Source organism: Stegostoma tigrinum, unplaced genomic scaffold (assembly GCF_030684315.1).
Source record: "Stegostoma tigrinum isolate sSteTig4 unplaced genomic scaffold, sSteTig4.hap1 scaffold_201, whole genome shotgun sequence".
Classification (NCBI taxonomy): domain Eukaryota; kingdom Metazoa; phylum Chordata; class Chondrichthyes; order Orectolobiformes; family Stegostomatidae; genus Stegostoma; species Stegostoma tigrinum.
Window position 1 is genome coordinate 4,233 of NW_026728139.1, and position 26,295 is coordinate 30,527.

Here is a 26,295-nt window from a genome sequence, read left to right on the forward strand (position 1 = left end):
TCTTTCTATGAATTAACTCTATAACATGTGGCACTCATGGCAACCCATAAATTATTACCCTCGAGGTCCTCCCCTTTCCCGCCTCTTTGCTAACTCCTTGTACACAGTCCACAGGATGTCATCCCCTCTTTCTGCCTATGTCATTGGTACCAACGTGCACAGTGGCCTCTGGCTGCTCACCCTCCCCCTTAAGAGTTTCTGGCAACCAATCAGAGATGTCCTTGACCTTGGCAGCAGGGAATAACACGCAGCCCTGGTGTCTCAAATGTGGCTGCAGAATCTATGCCCCCAACGAATGAGTCTCCAACCACGTCCGCTAACTTGGATTTGCCTGACCCTGTCCCACAGCAGGGTGGTTTGTACCATGGACCTGGCTACTGCTGGTTGTATAACTGACCCAGTTTAGTTTTAGATCAGTGTTTTAGATCACTAAACCTTGGTTTCGTGGATAGCCAGCACGTGAGTCGTCTACAATACAGGAGAAATACATTCTTGAGCTCACGGATTCTGTGACAGTCAAGGACAAGCACTGAATTGTTCTAACCTCATTTCCAACACCTGGCCCATAGCCTTGCATGGCTTGGATAGCACTTGCATGTTAAAAAAAAAAATAAATGTAAGGATGATGTGAGGGTAAGGACATGGAATTTTTTTTGATATGGTCATATTCTCTCTTGTTGGAGCTGATTGCTGCTTAGCACTTGTATGGCGCAAATGTAACTTAACCTTTATCAGGCCAAGCCTGATAGTTGTCCAAGTCTCACTGTATTTTCTCACCGTTGACTTCACTGTTGGGCCTAACCAACATTTTGTACATACCCTGCCTATTCTGAAAACTCTATCACTTAATATTAAGTCTAATAAAGACAAGTATCCAATGTGCCCTTCCAAACCACTTCAACAACCTGGTCCATTACATTGGGGGATCAACAGGCATGCACATCAAGATCCTGAGATCCCTCTGATCATTGGTGCTTGTGAGGTCCCCTATGATTCATCATGGGCTCCAAAATCTGTCTGTGCTGTGTCACCTGATCCTTATCCCGTTTGTCCTTCCATGAAATAATGTTCACAAACGCTTCTCAAAAATTCTTCCCAATCCTACTTTTTGCAATCATGATACAAGTGAGCATAAAACTTGGAACACTGCAGCAACAGAATGTGCCCGTTGGGCCAAACATGACAACAAATGAAGTAATCCCTTCTGCCTGTCCTTGATCCATAGTATTCCTTACCTATTCGCGCACTTAACTATAAGTCCCTTTTAAATGCTTTCATCGTATCTGCATCCACTACCACCCCGGGCAATGTATTCCACACTTTTAACATGCTCAGTGTGAAATATTTGCCCCTCACATCTCTTTTGAACTTCCCCCCTCTCAGCTTAAATGCATGCCCCCTAATAGTGGACACTTCAACTCCGGGGGAGAAATTTTCTGACCGTTAGCTGTGTTTATGTATCTCCTAATTTTATAGACTTCTATCAAGCCTGCCCTCAGCTTCTACTGCTCCAGAGAAAACGAAGAGTTTTTCCAGTTTGTCCCTCTCGTTCATACCCTCTATTCCAGTCAGCATGCTGGTAAATCTCTTCTGCACCCTGTCCAAAGCCTGCACGTCCTTAGTGTAATGTGGCGGCCAGAATTGAATGCAATACTCTGTGTGGTCTCACCAAAGTCTTGTAAAGCTGCAATGTGACATCCTGACTCTTGCACTGAGTTCCCCTATGAATAAAGGCAAGCATGCGATATGCCTTTTTGACCACCCTATCTACTTGTGTGGCTACTGTCAGGGAGTTATGGTCTCGGACCCCAAGATCCCTCTGGACATCACTGCTGTTTGGGGTCCTACCATTAACTGTGTATCCCTTTCCTTAACACTTGGTCTCCTAAAATGCAACACCTCATGCCTGCCCAGATTAAATTCCATCGGCCATTTCTCGGCTCGTGTTTGCAATTGGTCTGTATCTTGCTGTGTCCTTTGACAACCTTCCATGCTGTCCACAAGTCCACTGGTCCTTATATCATCTGCAAACTTACTAATCCCCCGTCTACATTTGCAACCAAGTCATTGACACATATCACAAACAGCAGAAATCACATCGATGCGGAACACCGCTCGTCACTGAGCTGCAGCCAGAAAAACAGCTTTCCACCACTGAGACGGCAAGAACTGTACATGCTGGAAGAACGCAGCAGGTCAGCAGCATCAGAGGAACAGGAAAGCTGACATTGTTGATGCTGCGTGGCCTGCTGTGTTCCTCCAGCCCTATACTGTGTTATCTTTGTTAGCCTTCCACCGCTACCGTCTGCCTTATATGGGCAGGCCAAGTCACCATGGATCTCATGGATCTTAATCTTCTGGATGAGCATACCATGAGGGACCTTATTGAAAACCTTCGTAAAATCCATGTATATATGTTATCAACTGTTCTACCCGAATTGATCACCCTTGTCACCTCCTTGAAAACTTCAACTGACTTGGTAAGACATAACCTGCCTCGCATAATACCATGCTGGCTGTCCCTTATTAGCCCATACTTTTGAGACATGAGACACTCACCAGTCTGTAGTTTCCTGGAAAGTCCCTGTTTTCCTGCTTGAACAGAGGAACGACTTTATCCACGCACCAGTCTCCGCAACCCCTCCAGTGCCGGGCAAGGATATCAGATCCTGTTGAAAGTAGTGCGTTGATGCATTTGTATCACGATTGTGTTTTGTTTCAGTCCTAACATTCAAAGCAGTGAAAGAATGTCTTTGTGCAGCAGGCGAGGTGTGATGAGACTGAGCCTTCATACAATTGCAAGATGTTGAAAATTTGCCATTATTTATGAAAACAGTGATAAATTTCCATGATCAACATTTCTGTTACACTGCAATGATTGTCCCGTGGCATGTAAAATCAGAAAGATACGATAAAATGAGACTGGGTCATATGCAGGGAGAATGTTTGCCTTTCATGTTTATAGAAGTAGTGAAATATTTCCATGAATCTAAGAGTCACTTTTCCGTTCATCGAAGGACACAATCATCGCCTTCATCACGATGCTAGTTTGCATTTCTGAAGAGGGAAGAAGAAATCAATGTGCAAATTCAATTCCATGGTTTTGGAAGTCCCATTGAGAACACGATTCATTTGCGCCGGCATAATGCTCTGACCGAGAAAGAATTGAAGGTGAGTTTGTAGTTTGGAAGATTGCAGCAATTTATGCATCAAGTTCTTCATCGATAACGTTCCATTGCTTTCAAACTGCATTTTCCACTCTGCGAGATAATAACTGTTAGAACAAGCAACAGGATGGTCTATGGGGAATGCAATGTTACAAAACCCAATCCATTCAACAACATATTTCAGATATGTCAACAAATTAAATATTCCAGCACAGGATAAAACAAGGAAGATGAGAGTGAGGAGGCAATAGTTCTGATGACAAAAGAACAGAAATTTACCTTTCTCCATTCGAGCAAAAAAGCAGGCCCACAAATAAATAATCATCTAACAATGCACGTGTGCAACGGAGGCTACAGGGGGAGTAAAAATGCCGAATTGTTGTCATGCGTGTTGCTGAAAGGGTGATTGAAACAGATTCTGTGGTAAATTTGAAGAAATACAGATAATGCATCTCAGGATGTTGGAGAAGGAACATTTATGGACTGAGGCAAATTGTATTGCCCTTTTCAGGAGTTAATCGGTTCATAATGAATTGAAAGACTTTCTTCCGTGCTGAAAGCTTTAGTTTAGTTGCAGCTGGATCGCAATTTCTGTTCGTGGTAGTATTTAGCAAACTGTTAAAAGTGAATGTCACTGCACAGAATTCCAAACATGACTCCAATCAGTAGAGAAAATATCTAAGGGGTATGATGAGTTGTATCCTCTCATGTTGAACAATGCAGCGACAGCTACAATGGAGGCACTGATGATAATCTTCCAAGAATCCTTAGATTGTGGAAAATTCGCAGAGGATTGAAAGATTGTGAACATAACACTATTATTCCAAAGATACTTAGACAAAATAGTAAGGCAGTATTGCCAATTTAGGTGAACCTGGGTAGATGTTCATGCCGGCAATGAAAGATGAAATAACAGGGTACTGAGTGTGCTATAACATCCTACAGAGTTAACATCCTTTTATAAAGGGGAAATAATACTTGACAAACTTGCTACAGTGCTTTGAGAAGGAAACAAACATTACTGACAAAGGACCACCAGTTGATGATGTACATTGAGATTTCAACAAAGCATTTGATAAGGTACAGCTCATAAGGTGTCTCAAAAGAAAAGAGCCCATGTGTTCAAGGGCAGTATGTTCGGATGGACAGAGGACTGCATCGTAAATAGAAGTAGAGTCGTAGCAGCGGGATGGTAACTTAGAAGTCGTGTACGGCCACAGAGTGAATGCTGCATAGGCCGAACACCTCATGTTGACTGGGTTGATTTCGGAAATGGCGGAGGGGATTGCTATGCTTAAGAATGTTGGGCGGGCTGGGACGACATTCATTGGAGTTTATAAGATTGAAACAAATCTTATTTTTTCAACATTTAAGATGCTTAAGAGGCTTGATGGTGTATATCTGTAGAGATTACTCCCATTTGTGAAAGATTTTACGACCAGAGGCCACATTTTCAAATTGGTTGCCTATTAATTTAGGGGAAGAATTAGTTCTTTCAGGTTGTAGCAATCTATTGAACACTTTAGCAGAAAAGGTTTTAGAGGTAATGCCATTAATTATATGCTCGGCTGAGATGGCCAGGTTAATTTTTAAATCCAGGAACAACGACAATGAGAAAAGGGTAGTCTTTACAGTGGAAGATACTTCAAGGATCCCCTTATTACTACAGAATACAGGGAGGAATTAAACACATCACTACCACACCATCAGTACCATGAGAGAAATAGCAGTAGACAATCTGATGGAGTAAAAGCAGATTCGACTCTTTGCCGTGATGGTTGACTTTCTAAGATTCTAAACAATGAGCTTCAGAGTCGGTGTATGCATTGATTGTAATTTCCCAAAAAGTTTTAGATTCGAGAGAAGCATCTGAGGGCTGGAAAAATGCTGATGTGACATCCCTATTTAAAAAGGAGAGAGGCAAAAAGAAGATAACTACAACCAAACCATCCTAACATCTATTGTTGGAAATATGTGGCAATCAGCGATGAAGAAAATAGTAGCAGGACATTTGGAAAGTCATAATCTAATCAAACAGAATCACCATAGCCTGATGAAAGAGAAATTATGTCTGGCTAATTGTTTTGGTTTTTGGAGGAAGTTTTGGAAGGAGAATTAATAGAGGAAAGCCAGTAAATGTGTTGTGTTTGGACTTGGAGAAAGCATTTGAGAATGTACTCAAAAGTAATAAGCTGAGAGCTGAGGTTTTGAAGGTCGTGTATTGCTAGGGATCAGTATGCTTTGCATGTTCTGGAAGGAGAGATCGCATCTAGAGTGAATGTATATTTTGGTGGCCATGTCTGTGCAGAGTGTAAGAGGTGCCATTTGCTTGTTTTTTTTTTGCCTGTTAGTTCATTAGCATTTTATTTTGAAACAGGGTAAATTGAAGCCAGAATCAGGGACCCAGAGGGTGAACCAGGCTCCTTGTTTGGTGATAGCTAGTGGTTTAAGAATCTATTATCGGGAACTTTGAGATTGAAACTAAGTCGGAGAAATATTTACAGGCTACAAACTAAAAGACCAGAATGTTTTTAAATCAAATTAAGATCGAAGTAATTGAAATGGAGATGCCAGGCCAGACGATGATTTATACCTACGTGACGGGGGAGTGGTCATACCCCATACTCCAGCTCAGGGTTGATGAACTAGAACCTCAGTTTTGACCAATCAACAAATCATGCGGGGGAGAGTTACCAGGGAATGCTGTGCTTCAGGAGGCAGTCAAACACCTTAGATTAACTAGCTGAAACTCGGTCAGTGGCCAGGGACGTGAGAGTGTGACAAAGAACAGGGCAGGTGGAAGGATCCAGGATGTAGTGCAGATGGAACCTTGGCCTTTGATCTTATCTAACAGCTTTGAGATTCTTTCTTCGTGTGTGGATGAGAGTGCAGGGTATAGGGAAGATGAGTAAGCTGACTGTAGCACTGTGCTACAGGGGGGACATTCAGGAGGGGATAAAAAGTGTAATGTAGTTATAATCAGAGGTAGTATAGTTTGGGGAATGAACACTGTTCGTTGTGATGAGGATCGAGAGTCTCGAAAGTAGTGTTGCCTGCCTGGTGCCCAGGTTCAGGATATTCCATCTCGGCTACAAAGGAACTTGAAGTGGGAGGAGTAGAAATCCAGCTATCGTGGTCCACACAGGTACCATTGATATGGAAGAAAGAGGAAAGAGGTTCTGCTGAGGGATTATGAGCGCTGAGGTGAGAAAGCAGAACCAGAAATGTAGTAATCTCTGCATTCTTATCTGAGCAATTTGGCACAGTGTGAAGAAAATTCAAGATGTAAATGCATTGTTCAAATGGTGGCATGGCAGAAATGTGTTTGAATTCATGGGACATTGGCATGGGTATGGGGAAGGAGGGAGTTGTTCTGGTGGCATAGGCTCGACAAGAATCATATGGGGACAAGTATCCTGGCAAAAGACAGAGCTAGGTCTCGGGGGTAGAGCGTTAAAATAAAAAGTGTGGAGCGGGTGAGTTCAGTTGCATGGAAAATTATGGAAAAAGTTAGAAGCTGGTAAGTGCTCAGCAAAGTTTCCAGAGCAAGTCATAGGACCAAAAGTATGGAAATGGTCAGGACTCTGACTTCAGGTGCAGCAGATAAGAACGGTGGCCGAAAATGGCGGACTGAGGATCTTGTATTTAATTGCAGGGAGTGTATGAAACAAAGTGAATGAGTTTGTGGTGCAGATTGATCGCTCTGGGTATCACAGAGACATTGTTGTTGGGAAGTAAATATCCAATGATTCATGTCCTATAGAAAGAACAGGCAAATGGTCAGAGATAACCAAATGTGGAGCTGGATGAACACAGCAGGCCAAGCAGCATCTCAGGAGCGCAAAGGCTGACGTTTCGGGCCGAGACCCTTATACTTCAGTAAACGTCAGCATTTGTGCTCCTGAGATGCTGCTTGGCCTGCTGTGTTCATACAGCTCCACACTTTGTTAAAGTGGATTCTCCAGCATCTGCTGTTCCCATTAGCACTGATAAAAATGGACAGAGATAACAGGGTTGGCTTGTCGGTAAGAAATGAGGTAGCGCTGAAGGAACCACAGGTCTTGAGCTTGTTTACTCATGACTTTGAGGAAAGGGGTGAATGTACTGTGGCGAAATTTGGAGTTGACTCAAAAATATTTAGAAAGACAAGGCATGACAGAGAAACAGAGATTTACCAGGATGTTAGATAATGAAATGTGAGGCTGGATGAACACAGCAGGCCCAGCAGCATCTGAGTAGCACAAAAGCTGACGTTTCGGGCCTGGACCCTTCATCAGAGAGGGGGATGGGGTGAGGGTTCTGGAATAAATAGGGAGAGACGGGGAGGCGGACCGAAGGTGGAAAAGTCCCTCTTCCACACCTACACAGTCCCCGAACCCCACCTCATCCCCCGTTACATTGATGACTGTATCGGCGCCGCCTCTTGCTCCCCAGAGGAGCTCGAACGGTTCATCCACTTCACCAACACCTTCCACCCCAACCTTCAGTTCACGTGGGCCATCTCCAGCACATCCCTCACCTTCCTGGACCTCTCAGTCTCCATCTCAGGCAACCAGCTTGTAACTGATGTCCATTTCAAGCCCACCGACTCCCACAGCTACCTGGAATACACCTCCTCCCACCCACCCTCCTGCAAAAATTCCATCCCCTCTTCCCAATGCCTCCGCCGCTTCTGCTCCCGCGATGAGGCATTCCACTCCCGCACATCCCAGATGTCCAAGTTCTTCAAGGACCGCAACTTACCCCCACAGTGGTCGAGAACGCCCTTGACCGCGTCTCCCGCATTTCCCGCAACACATCCCTCACACCCCGCCCCCGCCACAACCGCCCCAAGAGGATCCCCCTCGTTTTCACACACCACCCCACCAACCTCCGGATACAACGCATCATCCTCCGACACTTGCGCCATCTACAATCTGACCCCACCACCCAAGACATTTTTCCATCCCCACCCCTGTCTGCTTTCCGGAGAGACCACTCTCTCCGTGACTCCCTTGTTCGCTCCACGCTGCCCTCCAACCCCACCACACACGGCACCTTCCCCTGCAACCGCAGGAAATGCTACACTTGCCCCCACACTTCCTCCCTCACCCCTATCCCAGGCCCCAAGATGACATTCCACATTGGCAGATGTGCAGGTGAACCTCTGCTTAATGTGGTATACTGCATCCACTGTACCCGGTGTGGCTTCCTCTACATGGGGGAAACCAAGCGGAGGCTTGGAGACCGCTTTGCAGAACACCTCCGCTCAGTCCGCAACAAACAACTGCACCTCCCAGTCGCAAACCATTTCCACTCCCCCTCCCATTCTTTAGATGACATGTCCATCATGGGCCTCCTGCAGTGCCACAATGATGCCAGCCACCCGAAGGTTGCAGGAACAGCAACTCATATTCCGCCTGGGAACCCTGCAGCCTAATGGTATCAATGTGGACTTCACCAGTTTCAAAATCTCCCCTTCCCCAACCGCCTTCCTAAACCAGCCCAGTTCGTCCCCTCCCCCCACTGCACCACACAACCAGCCCAGCTCTTCCCTTCCACCCACTGCATCCCAAAACCAGTGCAACCTGTCTCTGCCTCCCTAACCTGTTCTTCCTCTCACCCATCCCTTCCTCCCACCCCAAGCCGCACCCCCATCTACCTACTAACCTCATCCCACCTCCTTGACCTGTCTGTCTTCCTGGACTGACCTATCCCTTCCCTACCTCCCCACCTATGCTCTCTCCACCTATCTTCTTTTCTCTCCATCTTGGGTCCGCCTCCCCCTCTCTCCCTATTTATTCCAGAACCCTCACCCCATCCCCCTCTCTGATGAAGGGTCCAGGCCCGAAACGTCAGCTTTTGTGCTCCTGAGATGCTGCTTGGCCTGCTGTGTTCATCCAGCCTCACATTTTGTTATCTTGGATTCTCCAGCATCTGCAGTTCCCATTATCTCAAAATAAAGATGCACCAGTTTACAAATGAGATAAGAAGGAATTTCTTCTTTCAGAGCGCTGAGTGTCTTTGGAACTCCTGACCAATAGATATCTATGATGGAAAAGTCCAAAAGCACGCATAGGACTGAGATAAATGCATTCTTGGCAAGTTTTGGGGGTTCAAGGGTAACGGTGAAAGGACAGCAAAGTGGGTATGCAGAGTGTGACATGAACCATTATCCTATTGGATGGAGGATCAGGTCAAAGGACCTATTTCTATTGGCCATGTCGTCTTAAACGATGATATTTGGTAACTAGAAGGACAAGAACGAGAGGTAAATGGGGATCCATCAGCAGGATGTTCCTATTCAAGCTACTGATGATCCTGAAACTGAAATATATCTCAGTTCCTTCATGGTTAAAATCATGAAACTGACTTCCTAACAGGATTGTGAATCTAGTTACACAAAATTGACTGCAGTGTTTCAAGAAGCTAGCTCATCCTGACTTTCTCGAGGGCAACTAGGCCCAGTGCTGTCAACATTTCGGAAATGAATTCAAAGATGATGCGTTACATTTCTAGAACGAGCCAAGGTACATTAACTTGATGTTGCAGGCAGTTTTGGTGGTCTGTCAAGACTTGAAACGATCTCTAACCCAGGCTATGCTGTTTCAAAAAATTCAAGTCATTGGGCTGCAGCATTGAGCTGATTCCAATCGGCTGTGGAGCGTTCTTTTACTCTAGGATTTGAAATATAATGTCCTGGCTGCTGCAGCAATGCGTTGTGAGTGTGTGTTGCATTTTAATTTGAATGGAAGAGTTTTAAAAACAAAAGCCTGCCTTCACAGGCAAATTCCAAGTTCTGAAGCATTTTCAATAATTTTCGATTTAATAACGATGGCCCAATTAGTGTTCCAAAAACAGAGTTCTATGATTTAGTTAACAGAATTCAATTATGCGAGTAGAGAGAAGGTGGTGGGAGCTTAGTACTTGAACAGCTGTTGCCGATGTGCTGTGGGTACTCTCAATGTCATGACAGAGCGAAATGCAGGGTTGTCACACAGGAATCCTATCTTACTTTTGCCCTTGTCCCTCTAAATGGAAGTGGTCGTGAGTTGGAAAATGCTGTTGATGGATTTTGGTGAATTCCCTCGCCGTGTGTGTAGTTCGCAAGTGCACCCCCTCGTGTGTGTTCAGATTAATTTCCATTTGCCACACAAATCAATCTGACCTGCCTGTTTTCATCACCCTGCAATCCTGGGCTCTCCTCATCACAAGTTACCATCTCAGCGATTTTCATATGTTTCACAAACTTAGTGATCACCCCTCGAAACATTTAAGTCTAAATCATTCTGATATAGCACAGCAGTGAGCGCTCGAACAATAATCCCTGGAGAGCCTCACTGGACACAGACTTTCAGTCACGAAACATGGATCAACCATAACCTTCTGCTTCCTGCCAACTCAGCCCATTCTGAATCCAACTTACCAAATAAAGTAGAGTCATCGAGCTGTAGAATATGGAAATGGACCCTTTGGTCCAACTTGTCCATGTCAACCAGATATCCTAACTAATCCAGTCCCATTTTCCTGCGTTTGCTACATAGCCATCTTAACCCCCCTCATTTATATCCCCTTCCAGATGCCTCACAAATGTTGTAATTTTCCCAGCCTCCACCACTCCCTCGGAGAATCAAGTGTGGAGCTGGATGAACACAGCAGGCCAAGCAGCATCTTAGGAGCACAAAAGCTGACGTTTCGAGTGGAGACCCTTCATCAGAAAAGGGGAATAGGGAGAGGGTTCTGAAATAAATAGGGAGCGAGGGGGAGGCGGATCGAAGACGGTCAGAGGAGAAGATCGGTGGGGAGGAGACACGCGACTTAAAAAGGCCGGGATGGAAACCGTAGACGAGAGTATAGGTGGGGAGGTAGGGAGCAGATAAGTCAGCCCGGGGGGGGACGGACAGGTCAAGAGGGCAGGATGAGTTTAGTACGTCGGAAATGGAGGTGGGTCTTGAGGTGGGAGGAGGGGATAGGTTAGAGGAAGAACAGTTTAGGGAGGCGGGGACGAACTGGGCTGGTTTTGGGATGCAGTGGGGGGAGAGGAGATTTTAAAGCTTGTGAAATCCACATTGATACCATTGAGCTGCAGGGTTCCCAAGCGGAATATGAGTTGCTGTTCCTGCAACCTTCGTTTGGCATCATTTGTGGCACTGCAGGAGGCCCATGTTCAGTTTGGTTATGACTTTTGAGGAATGGATGGGCCCTTGGAGATTGAAATTGGACAAAGATTTCAGGATTTTTTCATGTTCTTGTCTTTCTGTTGCGCCCCTCGGAAAAAAGCAATGAAAGTGCCGTTAATTTTTTTGCATGACGAGCTGCTGCATACTAACCGGTCTCACACCATTAACATCACCTTGTCCTAGTGGATATGGATAAAGTTCTCAAAGCTGACAGAAGATTGAAACCTCTTGGATTATGTGACGATGGTACGTTTCCTTGCGTTTAAAAAAAAAATGCTTGCAGCTTAATGAGCATAATATAGAGCACAGTGGCTCTGGTTAACACTGCTGTGTCAATTCCACCCTTTGGTGACTTTCTGTGTGGAGTTTGCACATTCTCCATGTGCCTGCATGGGTTTTCTCCGGGTGCTCGAGTTTCCTCCCACAGTCAAAAGATGTGCAAGGTCGGTGGATTGGCCATGCTAAATTTCCCAAGGTGTTCAGTGATGTGTCGGTTAGGTGAGTTATAGGTGGATGGGTCTGGGTGGGATGCTGTGAGGGGCAGTGTGGACATGTTGGGCTGACGGACCTGTTTCCACACAGTATGGATTCTCTGATTCATGATTCTATAATTTTACTGAGCGCAAAGGTACAATATTAACTCGTCATATTTGTCTCACCTCTTTACATATTGACAAGAAAGCTTTCATGTCAGTTTCTATGCATTTGCAACTTGTCTGCTGTCTCTAACGAGGCTGACTATATCTCCTTCTCTGATGCACATCTCCTGTCCCCTGACACTGAGAGGTGACACTTGCTTTTCATTCAGTTCAATCAATAAAACAATAGCCTCCATATCAGATCCAGCGGCTTCTCTTAACGCACAGACGCTGTTCTTTTTTTCCTCCAGGTATTGACCACTCATCATTTCTAATTCCTCATGTCATCTCTCTCTCATGCTCCCTCTCTCTCTCAGTCTTTATCTCTCCTCTCCCTGTTCTCCCCCATCACTTCACTCACAGGCACAAACAGAAGTTCACAGTCACACGATGTTGCACATGCATATCCTGTCCCTCATGCACAAACACACTACACACACAAAAAAAAAGTCAGGAACACAGTCTCTCACAAACACACTCTGTCACATTCTCACTCATTCATAGTCCATACCGCCACACAGTCGTACACGGTCTTGCACACATTCTGTGGCACACTTGCATGCACTGTCGCAGGATCTTTTGCCAATGCTGTTACTCTCAAGTACACACACACTACCACAAATCTCTCCCTCACACACTTACACTTGCAAATTCGCTTGCTGTCAAGCTCACTCACTCTTAGAGACACTCTCACTCCCTCATGCATGCTGTAACACTTCCCTTCTTGTGCTAACTCTCTTTCACACACTCTTGAGCACAGTCACTGGCACACACATTCTGTCATGCGCACACTCACGCTTTCATGCACTGTCTTTGCACTCTTGAACACAATCATACACTCACCTCTCTCTTGCACACAGTCAATTTGATTTGAGTCGTCATTGTCACATGTGCCCAAGTACAGTGACAAGTTTTCTTCTGCATGCAGTATAGACAGATCATACCATACAAGGCGCATTAGTGAAATGGAACATAGCGACAGCTGCAGAGAAGATGCACAGAGAGCGAGATCAAAATTAGATTTAAACTTTTCAGTGTCCTATTCAGATGTCGAATAACAGCGGTGAAGAAGCTGTTCTTGAATCTTTTCACACATGTATACAAACTTGTTGACACCTTCCCTTCAGAAAAAGGGAGAAGAGAGTGTAATTGGCGGGTGAGAAGGGCCTTTGATTATGTCAGTTTCTTTCCCGAGGCAGCAGGAAGTAAAGGTGGAATCAACGAATGGAAGGCTGGTTTGCATGATGGACTATGCTGTGTTCATGACTCTGTAGTTTCTTGTGGTCTTAGGAAAAGCTGTTGCCAAACCATGCCGTGACATGCATCCAGATAGGATGCTTTCTCTGGTACATGAATGAAAGTTGACCTTGTGGACACACCGAATTACTTTAGCCTGCTGGGGAAATAGAGACATTGGTGTGCGCTTTTGCCCATTGCGACGATCTGGGTGGACCAGGAGAGATTGTTGGTGATCGACACTCTCAACTATCTCCACCTCAGCAACATCTCTCTCACTGCCTGATGCAGGCGCTCACACACTCTCACATTCTGTAGCCTATTCTGTTTGTCTGTCTGTCTGTCTCTCTCTCTCTCTCTCTCTCACAGTCTCTCTCTGTCTCGCGCTCTCTGTCTCTCTCGCGCTCTCTCTGTCTCTCTCGCGCTCTCTCTGCCTCTCTCGCGCTCTCTGTCTCTCTCGCGCTCTCTCTGTCTCTCTCGCGCCCTCTCTGTCTCTCTCGCGCTCTCTCTGTCTCTCTCGCGCTCTCTCTGTCTCTCTCGCGCTCTCTCTGTCTCTCTCTCGCTCTCTCTGTCTCTCTCGCGCTCTCTCTGTCTCTCTCTCTCTCTCTCTCTCTCTCTGTCTCCACCCACCCCCACCCCCCCCCCCCCACCCCCCAGCAACCCCTCTGGCTTTGTCTGTCTCTCTCTTTCTCTCTCTCTCCCACACACACCCACTATTTTCTCAGTCTTCCATGGTATCTGAATTGTTGGAAGAATTAACTTAGACTGAGCGTGGATTTTCTCCCAATATAGTTATGACAAAGCAGAACCAATTCTGCCTGGAAGAAGAAAGGCAGGAGCATAATAATTAGGGATTGTTTTGCTAGAGGAACCGTGCTGTGATATGCATCCAGATAGGATGCTTTCTGTGGTACATCAGTGAAAGTTGCCCTTGTGGACGCATGGAATTGCCTTCGCCTCCTGGGAAGTAGAGACAACGGTGTGCTTTTTTGCCCATTGCGATGATCTGGATGGACCAGTGAACTAATCTAAGCCCATCCCCCCGACACGATCCCATTATCATCCATATGCTTATCCAAGGACTGTTGAAATGCCCCTAATGTGGCTGAGCTACCTGCATTGGCAGGCAGGGGGTTCCACATCCTTACCACTCTCTGAGTAAAGAACCTGCCTCTGACATCTATCTCAAATCTATTACCCCTCACTGTTTAGCTGTGCCCCCTCATACAAGCTGATGTCATCATCCTCGGAAAAAGACCCTCACTGTCCACCCGATCTCATCCACTTGTCATCTTGTATGTCTCTATTAAATCCCCTCTGAACCACCTTCTCTCCAATGAGTACAGACCCAAGTCCCTCAGCCTTTCTTCAGAAGACCTTCGCTCCAGACCAGGCAACATCTCCTCTGCACCTTTTCCAATGCTTCCGCATCCTTCCTGTAATGGGGCGACCAGAACTGAACGCAATATTCCAAATGAGACCGCACCAGCTTTTTGGACAGTTGCAGCATGACATCACAGCTCTGGATCTCAATCCCACTGCCAATAAAACCTAAAACACCGTAAGCCTTCTTCACAGCACTATCAACCTGGATGGCAATTTTCAGGGATCGACATAGATGGACACCCTCTGCACAGCAACACGACCAAGAATCTTTCCATTGACCAAATATTCTGCCTTCTTATTATTCATCCCAAAGTGAATCACCTCACATTTATCCGCATTGAACTCCATCTGCCACCTTTCCGCCCAATTCAGCAGTTCATCCAAAGTCTACCGGTAACCTGCAACATTCTTCCACATTGTCCACCACTCCACTGACTTTAGTGTCAGCTGCAAACTTACTAACCCATCTACCAATGCCTCCGTCCAAGTCACTTATGAAAATGACAAACAGCAGTGATCCCAAAATAGATCCTTGAGACACATCACTAGGAACCAGACTCCAGGCTGAATATTTTCTATCAAGCACCACTGGTTGCCGCCTTAGCCAAAGCCAGTTTCTAATCCAACCTGCTAAATCTCCCTCAATCCCATGTCTCCATGTTTTCTCCAATAGCCTACCATGTGGAACCTTATCGAAGGCTTCACTGAAGTCCACGTACACCACGTCAACTGCCCGACCCTCATCCACGTGCTTGGTCACCTTCCAAAATTACTCAATGACGCTTGTGAGACACGACCTGCCCTTGACAAATCCATGTTGACTATCTCCCATCAAATTGGTGCTTGCTCGATGATTATAAATCCTATCTCTTATAATCCTTTCCAAAACATTTCCTACAACAGACGTAAGGCTCACTGGGTTTGTAATTACCTGGGGCATCTCTACTGCCCTCTTTGAACAAGGGCACAACATTTGCAACCCTCCAGCCTTCTGGTACGAAACCTGTAGACAATGAGGATTCAAAGATCAAGGCCAAAGGCTCCGCCTCCTCCTCCGTGGCCTCCCAGAGAATCTGCAAGTTTCGAAGGATGCTGCGGTGTATCCGGAGGTTGGTGGGGTGGTACGTCAGGACGAGGGAGACTTTGTTTTGGTTGTTGTTGTGGGGTGGGGTGAGAGGGATTTGTTGCAGGAAATGCTGGAGACACGGTCGAGGGCGTTATCAACCACAGAGCGGGGCAAGTTGTGGTCCTTGAAAAATGAGGACATCTGAGATATACAGGAATAGAATACCTCATCCTGGGAGCGCAGATGCAGAGGCAAAGGAATGGGGAATTGGGGATGAAGTGTTGCGGGAATATGGTGGGAGGAGGTGTATTCTTGGTAGCTGTGGGAATTGGTGGACTTGAAATGGATATTTGTTTCTCAGTGGTTGGAAATAGAGAGGTCCAGGTAGGAGAGAGAGGTATCAGAGATTGTCCAGGTTAACTTCAAGTTCGGGAGGAAGGTGTTGGTGAAGTGGATGAACTGTTAGAGCCCGTTGTGGGAACACGAGGCGGTGCCGATACAGTCATCAATGTAACGGAGGAAGAGGTGGGGTTGAGGGCCAGTGTAGGTACGGAAGAGGGAGCGTTCCATGTAACCTCCAAAGAGGCAGGCATCGCTTGGGCCCATGTGGCTACCCTGGCCACCCCGTTTGTCTGTTGGAAGTGGGAGGAATTGAAAGAGAAACTGTTGAGGGTTGTTCAAGGACCGGAACTTCCCCCTCCTCAGTGGTCAAAAACGCCCTCGACCGTGTCACCCGCATTTCCCACACCTCATCCCTCACACTCGCTCCCCATAATAACTACCAAAACAGTGCCCTCCTCGCCCTCGCGTACCACCCCACCAACCTCCGGATTCAATGCCTCGTCCTCCGACCCTTCTGCCATCTGCAATCCGACCCCACCACCAAAGACGTTTTTCCCACCACCCTCAGGTGACTCCCTGATCCGCTGCACACTCCCCTCGGCTGCATCCAAAACCAGCCCACCTATCCTGTCCTGCAACCTCAAACCCCACCCCCATTTCCTACCTCCTAACCTCTTCCCGCCCCCGAGACCTGTTCGTCCTCCCCGGACTGACCTATCCCCTCCCTACCTCCCCACCTACACTCACCTCGACTGGCTCCATCCCCACCTCTTTAAGTTGTCTGTCTCCTCTCCACCTAACTTCTCCTCTATCCATCTTTGATCCGCCTCCCCCTCTCTCGCTATTTATTTCAGAACTCTCTCCCCCTCCCCCTTTTCTGATGAAAGGTCTCGGCCCAACATGTCAGTTTTGGTGCTCCTAAGATGCTGCTTGGCCTGCTGTGTTCATCCAGCTGCGCACTTTGGTATCTCTACATCTCTTAACAACCTCATGAAGTGAGTTCTAGAGAGAACTGTGCAGGGTAGACTTTGGGTTTATCATTCTAACTTGCCAGTCCTGAAAGATGAAAGTTGGTTTGTGTTGGATGTTTGTCTCATAGCTACGAAAGATACACTGAAAGGATTTTTCAAATCTTTTGTTGAGAATTGTACCCATTTCGTCAGTAATCCTTTTCCTTTTTTAAAGCTTCCTTGGTAGTGACAAATTTCAAATATCTGCGGAATTTTATTTGGCTTTGTGTTGGTTCTCTGTGATTATCTGTTAATGACTCGACGACCTGCTAGCTGATTACAGAATTTATCATTGATGTGCTTCAGTCTTATAATATATATCCCAATTTCAGGAGAAAGTCCAGAGAGACCTTTTAAAGGAAAATGGTTTCGAAAGAAAATCTATCGATCAAAATCATGAATAGTTGATAAATTATTTGCATTTCATATTTACAGAACCTACCCCGGAAGAGAGAGCCCAGAGAATTGCCAAAGCTGTCCGCAAACAGTCAACAGAAGTGAAGGAAAATTGGGAGCAATTGAAAACCCGTGCAAGCAACTGGCAGAAACAGGTGGAAAAGGCGTTGGAGAAACTTCAAGAACTGCAGAAAGCTCTGGATGATCTTGAGGCTCATGTGATAACAGCTGAGGGGGTCCACACTGATTGGCAACCTGTGGGTGACCTGCTTATTGACTCATTGCAGGATCACATTGATAAAACCACAGTAAGTGCAATTACATTACACTTCACTTATGAACAGATGTAACCACAATGTTGTATGGAGACGATCAGTAATATGAGTACTTCAGTAATATTGATTGAATGGTTGTTAACTTAATTTGCAAATTAAAACTTAGTTGAGCATGCCTTCTGATGATATCACAACATGAATATCAGTATAATTGAGGATTTTATTAGTCAGTGACATCAGCTGAGTTATCTGCTTGTTGCCATGTTATCAGGGTTAAAGGTAAAGTCTTTGCACGCCATTTGGCGACTCCTTGGAGAGAGACAACTGGTTATGATTTAACCTGAAGATGACCACGCCTCAGTCAAGTAGAGCGGTTGAGGCGAAGACCCTTTGTGGTAAGCTCACTGGTATGGCAATTGAGCCCTCTCTGCAGGGCATCAGTCTGCATCAAAAACCAACCGTTCAGCCAACTGAATTTGAATAGAGTTTAGGATTGGAGAGCAATCCATGCAATTATTTTTTTTAATGAATGTTTCTCACTGAGACTCTCTCACTGGCAAACTTTTTAAAAGCCAGCTCAGCCATACAGGCGAGATCAGTTCCTGATCTCAGCTGAATTTTTTGACCTGGGGTGGGTCTGCGTTCGGAGTTCAGTGATTGGAATGAATTCTCATTAAGTTAGCGAGAGGGATACTGCACGTGAATAGATCGATGTTTTGAGCAGAGGACGAGATATGAGCAAAAGTTTAATTGATGTGGAAGACCAGCCACAATCATCATTGACGGTGGAGCAGGCTCGAGCGTCCATGCAACATTGTGCTGCCGCTATTTGACTTGTTCTGTGGAAAGGAAGGAAAATGGTCAAAGTGTCAAAAATGATGAAGACCACATCATTCTACAACCTCAAAATTTGATTGTGTTCAGCATATTATCACTCCTGGTACCCCTAAATCCTGGTCTATCATCTCAGCAGCTCGACTCTGCCCATAAGCTGGTTACTTGTGACATTTTTGAGGGATCTTCCCAAGTCTGAAAATCATTTTTGTTTTTGTAGAATCAGAGTTGGCCAGTGTGGAAGGAGGTCGTTTGGCATATCATAGCTCTTTGAAGTAACTCCCCAATTCGTCCCCCTCTGCTTGGCAATGACTTCAACCACTTATAAAATCTCTTTAATGGAGGGAAACTTTGAAGGCGTCTGAAAGGAGTATTCACGATCCCAGAATACAACTGAGCCTTATTAAGTTCTTAGTTTTGACGATCAAGAGCTTGATGAAAGAGGATTGTTTTAAAAAGTGCCTTAAAAGAGGAAACGTACAGAGGCTAAGATGTGTAGGAAGTTAGCGAGTTTTGAGAAGATTTGTTGCTTGGGTTGAGGTTCTGGATGTGAGTTTGCTCGCTGAAGGTGCAGGAAGTCTCTTGTTGGGTTTGAAGCCGACACAATTAAATGTTTGGCAACTAGTAGTGGGCCGTTTGAAATCAAGAGTGGGCAAGAGGACATAATTAGACGAGTGCAGATATCCTGAAGTATGGTTGGACTGGTGGAGATTACCAAAATAGCCATAGGCATAGCCAAGGAACGATTTGGAAACAAAAATGAGAATTTAATAAAATTACCGTTAATAGTGTCAGTCAGGTAGAAAGTACAGAGAATAGGATTTGGTTCAAGGTGAGACTCGGGCAGTGGAGTTTTAGACGACGTCAAGTTTTCAATGGGCAAATGTGGGACTCCAACAGGGAATGCATTGGAATTGTCAGGTCCAGAAGTGAAGTAGTTCCAGATGAAGGTTTCACTGCTAATGAGCCAAGACAAGAGACAGGTAGGCAGGATTGAAAAGGTGTAAAGAGACAGCTTGAGGGATTGCATGAATGTGTTGTTGGACGTTCATCATGGGATAAACAAGATGCCAAGGTTGTGCTGAGACAAGCGTAATATTACATTGTTGCCAAGGCGGAGTAATGCAATCAGTAGGTAGTGAATAGAGATTGGTGTGGGGACCACAAAGTGGTCTTCCCAGTTTTAAATTGTTATCTCTACATAGTTGCGCAACTTTATGTTCTGTTCAAAAGGCATTACTGACAAGGAAACAGAAGTTAGCCATTTGTTTACTTGTCAATATATCTTGATTTTTCCACCATCTTCTCCAATTATTAACACAACATGTGCACTGTACGAACTGAACCGTTCAAACCTTAAAAGGAAATGTTAAAATTGTGGAATTTTAAGTTAAATTTATTTCATTGAAAATTTAAATAAATTACATGAAGGTTTGACCAAGACTGCAAGGAATTAGATGGAACACCAGATGAATAAAACAAGCAGTGGTAAGGTGGTATTAGCTGGATGTTCCTGAAGAAAGAGAACACAGCCAACCTTTCTTCCATAAGGGGGATTAATTGTGTGGTGTCAGACACAGTCGATTCAATCATTCCTTCTGTCTTTACTGTCTGACTATACTATGGTTGTAATATTTCCTTTTTTAAATGCTCAAGGTTAGACATACTTCACTTGACATTCTCATTTTATAAATTTTAAGAAGTTGACTTATTGTCAAGTCACGGTAGGATTGAAAACACATTCTATAACTGTTTGAAGTCAGAAGTCACATGACACCAGCTTGTCGTCCAACAGGTTCATTTGAAATCACACAAGCTTTTGGAGTGCAGCCCCTTCATCAGGTGCAGTTAGTGAGGTGACCACAGAGAGAGAGAGCTTATAAGCAGAGAGATCAAAAGATCATAGAATTGGCGTGAGTGGAGTGTCAGATAATAACTCTATACAGGTGACCAAGAGTGTTAGAGGCAAGTAAAGCGTTTATAAAGTCCATGTCAGTGCTGTGTTGTCATGATAATCAGGCAGCGCAACAGGAATGTACAAAAGGTGACATCTCAGGTCAGACTCTGACTTGTAGTTTAGAGGCTTGTGTTCAGAATCTGTCTTAGAGTTTTCACCTTTATTTCAAAAGCAAGAATTTATAAGATACCACACTGACTGTAACTACAAGTTGTGTGTTTCTTCAACAAAATATCTGCAAACAAACAAACATCCTGGATGAAGACTTATTATCTGACACTCCACTCACACCAGTTGTATGATGTTTTGATCTGTCTGCTTATCAATTGTGTGACTGTGTGTTTTCCTCCCTGACCGCACCTGATGAAGGGACTGCACTCCGAAAGCTTGTGTGATTTCAAATAAACCTGTCAGATTATAACCTGATGTCATGTGAGCTCTGACTTTGTCCATCCTCGTCCAACACCAGCACCTCCACATTATAACTGTTTGGAACCAAGTCAGTGCAACAGGCATATGTCGAACATTTGACTTCGGAAGAATGCCTAGTGCTGAAAAATTCATTAATAACAAAGGATTTCTTCATTGTACCATCTATCGTAACATGCTGCGTCTCACAGTCAGAATGAAAGGATGGCCACTTCAATTTAGCAGGGCCAAGAACAGTTATGGACATTTTTAGCATGGGAGGAGGCCATTCAACCTATTTTATCTGTCCCAGATCTCTCCCAGCACAAGAAAATTAATCCTTCTCTCGAACTCATTCCACATATTTCACAGAATTGAAATATATAGGTACATATTTAGGAGATTTTAACATCAAGTGAGCAGTTCTTGCACTTCACCTTGTCACTAAAAATGGAAAACTTGACTTACAAAGAGTGGGTCTTTATTTTGTTCTGTTTTGATGATGAAGCAGATGCAAGTCGAAGTGCTGGAACTGGCCTCTTGAACTTAGCAACTGTTCAACGTGTATAAAATGAATTCAGTGCGCATCTACTAAAAGCAGTTTTATGGAAGGAAAAGGTACCAAAGAAGATTTGGTGTATTGTGCTTGATGCTATTATACGCCAACCTGTGAAAACAGAACTCTACGACTGTGAGTGTTGAGTTCTGAGAGGGGGCTATCTTGTTTGAATGTACATTGCTAAGCCTAGGCCTATTTTCCCAACAGCAAAATTGGTAATCCAGCAAGAAATGGATATTTCTCTCATTTGTTGGCTGTAAGTGTCTGTTTAAAGTTTCCTTATATACAGGTGCTTAACCTGCTTTTACAGTTTGAACATTTATTATGCTAATGAAAATTTTTTGAATGGTTTCACCTCCAGTTTTCCTCTTTATACATATTTGGTATTTTTTCAGGGTAAGGACTATCTGCAAAATCTGAGATTGGGTTTTGAAAGACAGCAGCCTTTGTTTTGGAGAGATAATGGGAACTGCAGATGCTGGAGAATGCGAGATAACACCGTGTGGAACTGGACGAAGACAGCAGGCCAAGCATCATCTTAGGAGCACAAAAGCTGATGTTTCGGGCCGAGAACCACCTTCAGAAAATGGGGAGGGGGTGCGGGTTCTGGATTAAATAGGGAGAGAGGGGGAGGCGGATGGAAGATGGATGGAGGAGAAGGTAGGTGGAGAGGAGAGTATGGGTAGGGAGGCAGGGAGGGGATAGGTCAGTCTGGGGAGGCGGGACAGGTCAAGGGAGCGGGATGAGGGGAAATAGGGGTGCGGCATGAGGTGGGAGGGGGGATGGGTGAGAGGAAGAATAGGTTAGGGAGGCGGGGACGAGCTGGGCTGGTTTCGGGATGCAGTGGGAGGACAGGAGATTTGGAAGCTTGTGAAATCCACACTGATAGCATTGGGCTGCAGGGTTCCCAAGCAGAATATGAGTTGCTGTTCCTGCAACCTTCGGGTGGCGTCATTATGGCACTGCAGGAGGCCCAGGTTGGACGTGTCCTCTCAGGAATGGGAGGGGGAGTTGAAATGGTTAGTGACTGGGAGGTGCAGTTGTTTATTGCAAACTGAGCGTAGGTGTTCTGAAAAGCGGTCCCCAAGCCTCTGCATTGTTTCCCCAATGTAGAGGAAGCCACAACGGGGACAGCGGATGTTTTGGATATTTCTTCAGCATTGATTTTCATTCAGAGTTGGTTCGATTTTGCTGAAGCAATAGACATAACTCACTATGACGTAGACAATGTCAGAGTTAATGTTTCGCGTCCTGTGACCCTTCCTCAGATCTCACTCTTCACTGATGCTGCCAGACCTGCTGAGCTTTTCCAGCAACTTCTGCTTTTGTTGCTGATTTACAGTGCCCACAGTTCTTTTGTTTTTTCCAACACAGACAAAACTTGATCTCTGCAGGAAGCATGATGCTGCATTCTCCAACTTCCCTGGCCTTTTGTAATATAATATTGTCTTTTTAGGACAGAAGTGGCTTTTTTTTTGTTTTAACTTCTGCACATGCTTTCTATGCAGGTTAAAAGTCTACACCTTTTCAGTTCACTGCAGTGCTGCATAATGAAGACTTGGAACAATTTTTTTTATGAAGTAGAAAATCAGTGTGGTTTGTTTTCCAAAATGTGATGTGTAAGTGCAACACTTAACAGTGTGTTCATCAAACTATTGTTTCCTTTGATCTTTGTGTTGCAGAAATTTCTAGAATCATTTCATATATATTTTTCTTGATATATTTTAGCAGCTTTCCTGGAGCAAGTCTGTTTTCCTTCGGATGAGACGACTTTCAGACATACTCCCTTTATTATGAGATATAATTGGGGTAAAATGAGGAGGATTTTTATTCACTGAGACACACATGACTATATGTTTAAATCATTGGAAAATGCATTCTGTTAGGACTGTCATGTTATCTGGTGTTTGTACCAGGCTTTCCGATTAAATGCAAGTGATTAAGGATGCTAATGATGCCACATGTTATTACAAGAGGAAATGAACTTCCAAGTAAGGATTTTATGCCACATTTATACACAGCATGGACCACGCAGCATGGATGCAGTGGCTGTGGGAAATGGGATGCAGTGACGGAGTGAAATGGGATGCCGTGACAGAGTGAAATGGGATGCCGTGACAGAGTGAAATGGGATGCTCACAGCGAATTGCCCCCTCCATCCTGACCCTCTCGCAGCGACCTGACCCGCTCACACTGACTCGCCCCTGCAGTCCTGACCCGCTCACAGTGACTAGCCCCTGCAGTCCTGACCAGCTCACAGCGACTTCTCTCTGCAGTCCTGACCCACTCACAGCGACCTACCCCTCCGTGCTGACCCGCTCAGAGTGAGTTGCCCCTGCAGTCCTGACCCCCCTCACAGTGACCTGCTCCCTCACTCCTGACCCGCTCTGCATTGAGGAAACCAAGCGGAGGCTTGGGGACCGCTTTGCAGAACACCTCCGCTCGGTTCGCAACAAACAACTGCACCTCCCAGTCGCGAACCATTTTAACTCCCCCTCCCATTCCTTAGACGACATGTCCATCATGGGCCTCCTGCAGTGCCACAATAATGCCACCTGAAGGTTGCAAGGACAGCAACTCCTCATCCGCTTGGGAACCCTGCAACCCAATGGTATCAATGTGGACTTCACAAGCTTCAAAATCTCCCCCTCCCCAACTGCATCCCAAAACCAGCCCAGTTCTTCCCCTCCCTCTACTGCATCACAAAAGCAGCCCAGCCTGTCTCCGCCTCCCTAACCTGTTGTTCCTCTCACCCATCCCTTCCTCCCACCTCAAGCCACACCTCCATTTCCGACCGACCACCTCATCCTGCCTCCTTGACTTGTCCGTCTTCCCTGGACTGACCTATCCCCTCCCTCCCTCCTCACCTGTACTCTCCTCTCTACCTATCTTGTTTTCTCTCCATCTTCGGTCCGCATTCCCCCCCTCTCCCTATTTATTCCACTTCCCTCTCCCATCCCCCTCTCTGATGAAGGGTCTCGGCCTGAAATGTCAGCTTTTGTGCTCCTGAGATGCTGCTTGGCCTGCTGTGTTCATCCAGCTCCACACTTTGTTATTTTGGATTCTCCAGCATTTGCCATTATCAGTGGCCTTTCCTCTTTGTCAAAGTTTGTGCAAAAGCAACACGATATGGGGCGGCACGGTGGCTCAGTGATTAGCACTGCAGCTTCACAGCACTGGGGACTCAGGCTCAATTCCAGCCTCAGGCAACTGTTTGTGTGGAATTTGCACCTTGACCCTGTGTCTGCGTGGGTTTCTTCCAGGTGCTCCGGTCTCCTCCCACAGTCCAAAGAGGTGCACGCTAGGTGGATTGGCCATGCTAAATTGCCCATAGTGTTCAGGGGCGTGGGTCTGGGTGGGATGCTCCAAGGTTTGGTGTGCAGTTGTTGGGCCAAAGGGCCTGTTTCCACACTGTAGGGAATCTAAACAATCCTGTTCCCACATCTCCATGTTATAACCCTGCTGAGCACTGCACACAGAGATGTTTGATAACAAAAGGATAACAATAATATTCAAACCCAGTGCTGGAGATGTATTTTAAATACACTGAGGCCAGTGTCGATCTCCAATTCAACTTTTATTTACAAATGAACTGTCTTCAACTTTAGCACTGCCTCATTCAGAGATAGTTGCCAGGGTGTCAGCATCTCTGACCCTCACACGACTTAGCTGTCAGTCAGGGCTCCCTGATTTGGGCTGTTAATGTGGACCAGTCAGGCAACTCATATTCTGTGAGGTTCAACTGGCCGACCTGGTCACAAACCAGTGCGGTGTGTTCATCGAAAATCAAACATGTACTAGAAAGGTACCATTACATACCAGTGCAAAGGAAGGCATGAGGCTAAACTGGGGAGGGAAGGGAACTGCTTATTGGGGGTGGCTCAGAGAGTGGAAGAAAATCGAATGGGAAGAAGACCATTTGAGACTGAGGGAGAGAGATGTAATTGCCTGAATGAGGCATTCCAATTGCGAAATGGATTTTTGTGTGTACACCCTGTTCAGTTTCCCCGATCTTAATCTGTCCTCCTCTTTAAATCATTCGTATCTGAAATTTCTGTATCATTTCCAAATGCTCTGTCTCTAATGTTATGCTGTTGGAATTGTTTGAACTGCAGAGATATCATTTATTTGCACAAATGTGTTCAGTGAAATGAGTTGCATGCTATATATGTATTATTCTTCCTGATTCTATTATACGCATACAAATTAAAGTTAGTTCCACTTTTGAACAACAAACTGCTTTTAGATGTATGATGTATCTCATTTGCCTGCCACTTAGTCTTGTTGATGAGTTGTGTTTCTGTTTTGTGAAGAAATTTGAATGAGCTGGAGCATTAATGGCAATGCCCAATGTGGTGATATTCCAACATTGCAGCTGGAAGGTGGGGCGGGGAGGGGGATGGGTTTCACAAGAACTGTTACAGAGGGAAATGGAGAGACAGGTGATGTCTGTGGCAGCACCGAGACAGTGAGGAGAATGAAATGCAGCCTGAAGGGGAATCTGGCTGCATTCTCCCAGGCACGGGCTGAATGGAAGAGGACAGAAAGGATTCACTCAGAGGAAGAGTAGATGAGACTGGACTGATTATGAAACAGGCAATCATCATTGGCAAGTCACTGATAGGAGGGTGAATCAATCGGGCTCACTTTAAGACTGTTTACAGTTACCATATAGTTCCTGGGAGATGTGTAGATCAGGCCAGGCTCATACAGAAACGCTTCCCGGAGTAATTAACATGTAGACCCCACTGGGAAAGAGTGAGAGGTTGGCCGTCCTGCTACCACTGATGCACTGAAAGCTTGGGGCATAACTGGGACGATGGGGCTGCTGCTGCCGAGGCACAGTCGGAAAGGACCACTGA

General features: G+C 45.5%; 1 protein-coding gene across 2 annotated transcripts; it reads left to right on the plus strand.

The window, feature by feature from the left end:
• Window positions 1-3,022: 3,022 nt before the first annotated feature.
• On the plus strand, window positions 3,023-25,669 carry LOC132207905 (utrophin-like). Of its 2 annotated transcripts, none has more exons than XR_009443981.1 (3): window positions 3,023-3,171; window positions 17,440-17,708; window positions 21,829-25,669. XR_009443981.1 is itself a non-coding variant. In XM_059643731.1 (3 exons), exons 1-3 carry the CDS (start codon window positions 9,634-9,636, stop codon window positions 21,973-21,975), a joined length of 459 nt encoding a protein of 152 aa, XP_059499714.1. In that variant the 5' UTR covers window positions 9,619-9,633; the 3' UTR covers window positions 21,976-25,669. The 2 variants fall into 2 exon arrangements, 1 of the variants encoding a protein (XP_059499714.1); XM_059643731.1 differs by lacking the exon at window positions 3,023-3,171 and adding an exon at window positions 9,619-9,676.
• The last annotated feature ends 626 nt before the right edge of the window (window positions 25,670-26,295 follow it).

Bases quoted from the DNA above. Each gene is read 5' to 3' on its own strand.
- LOC132207905 (XM_059643731.1), top strand. From the start codon at position 9,634: ATGAATTCAAAGATGATGCGTTACATTTCTAGAACGAGCCAAG. The intron at 9,677-17,439 runs GTACATTAACTT...TCATATTTACAG, and splicing joins CATTTCTAGAACGAGCCAAG to AACCTACCCCGGAAGAGAGA. The intron at 17,709-21,828 runs GTAAGTGCAATT...GTATTTTTTCAG, and splicing joins ATCACATTGATAAAACCACA to GGTAAGGACTATCTGCAAAA.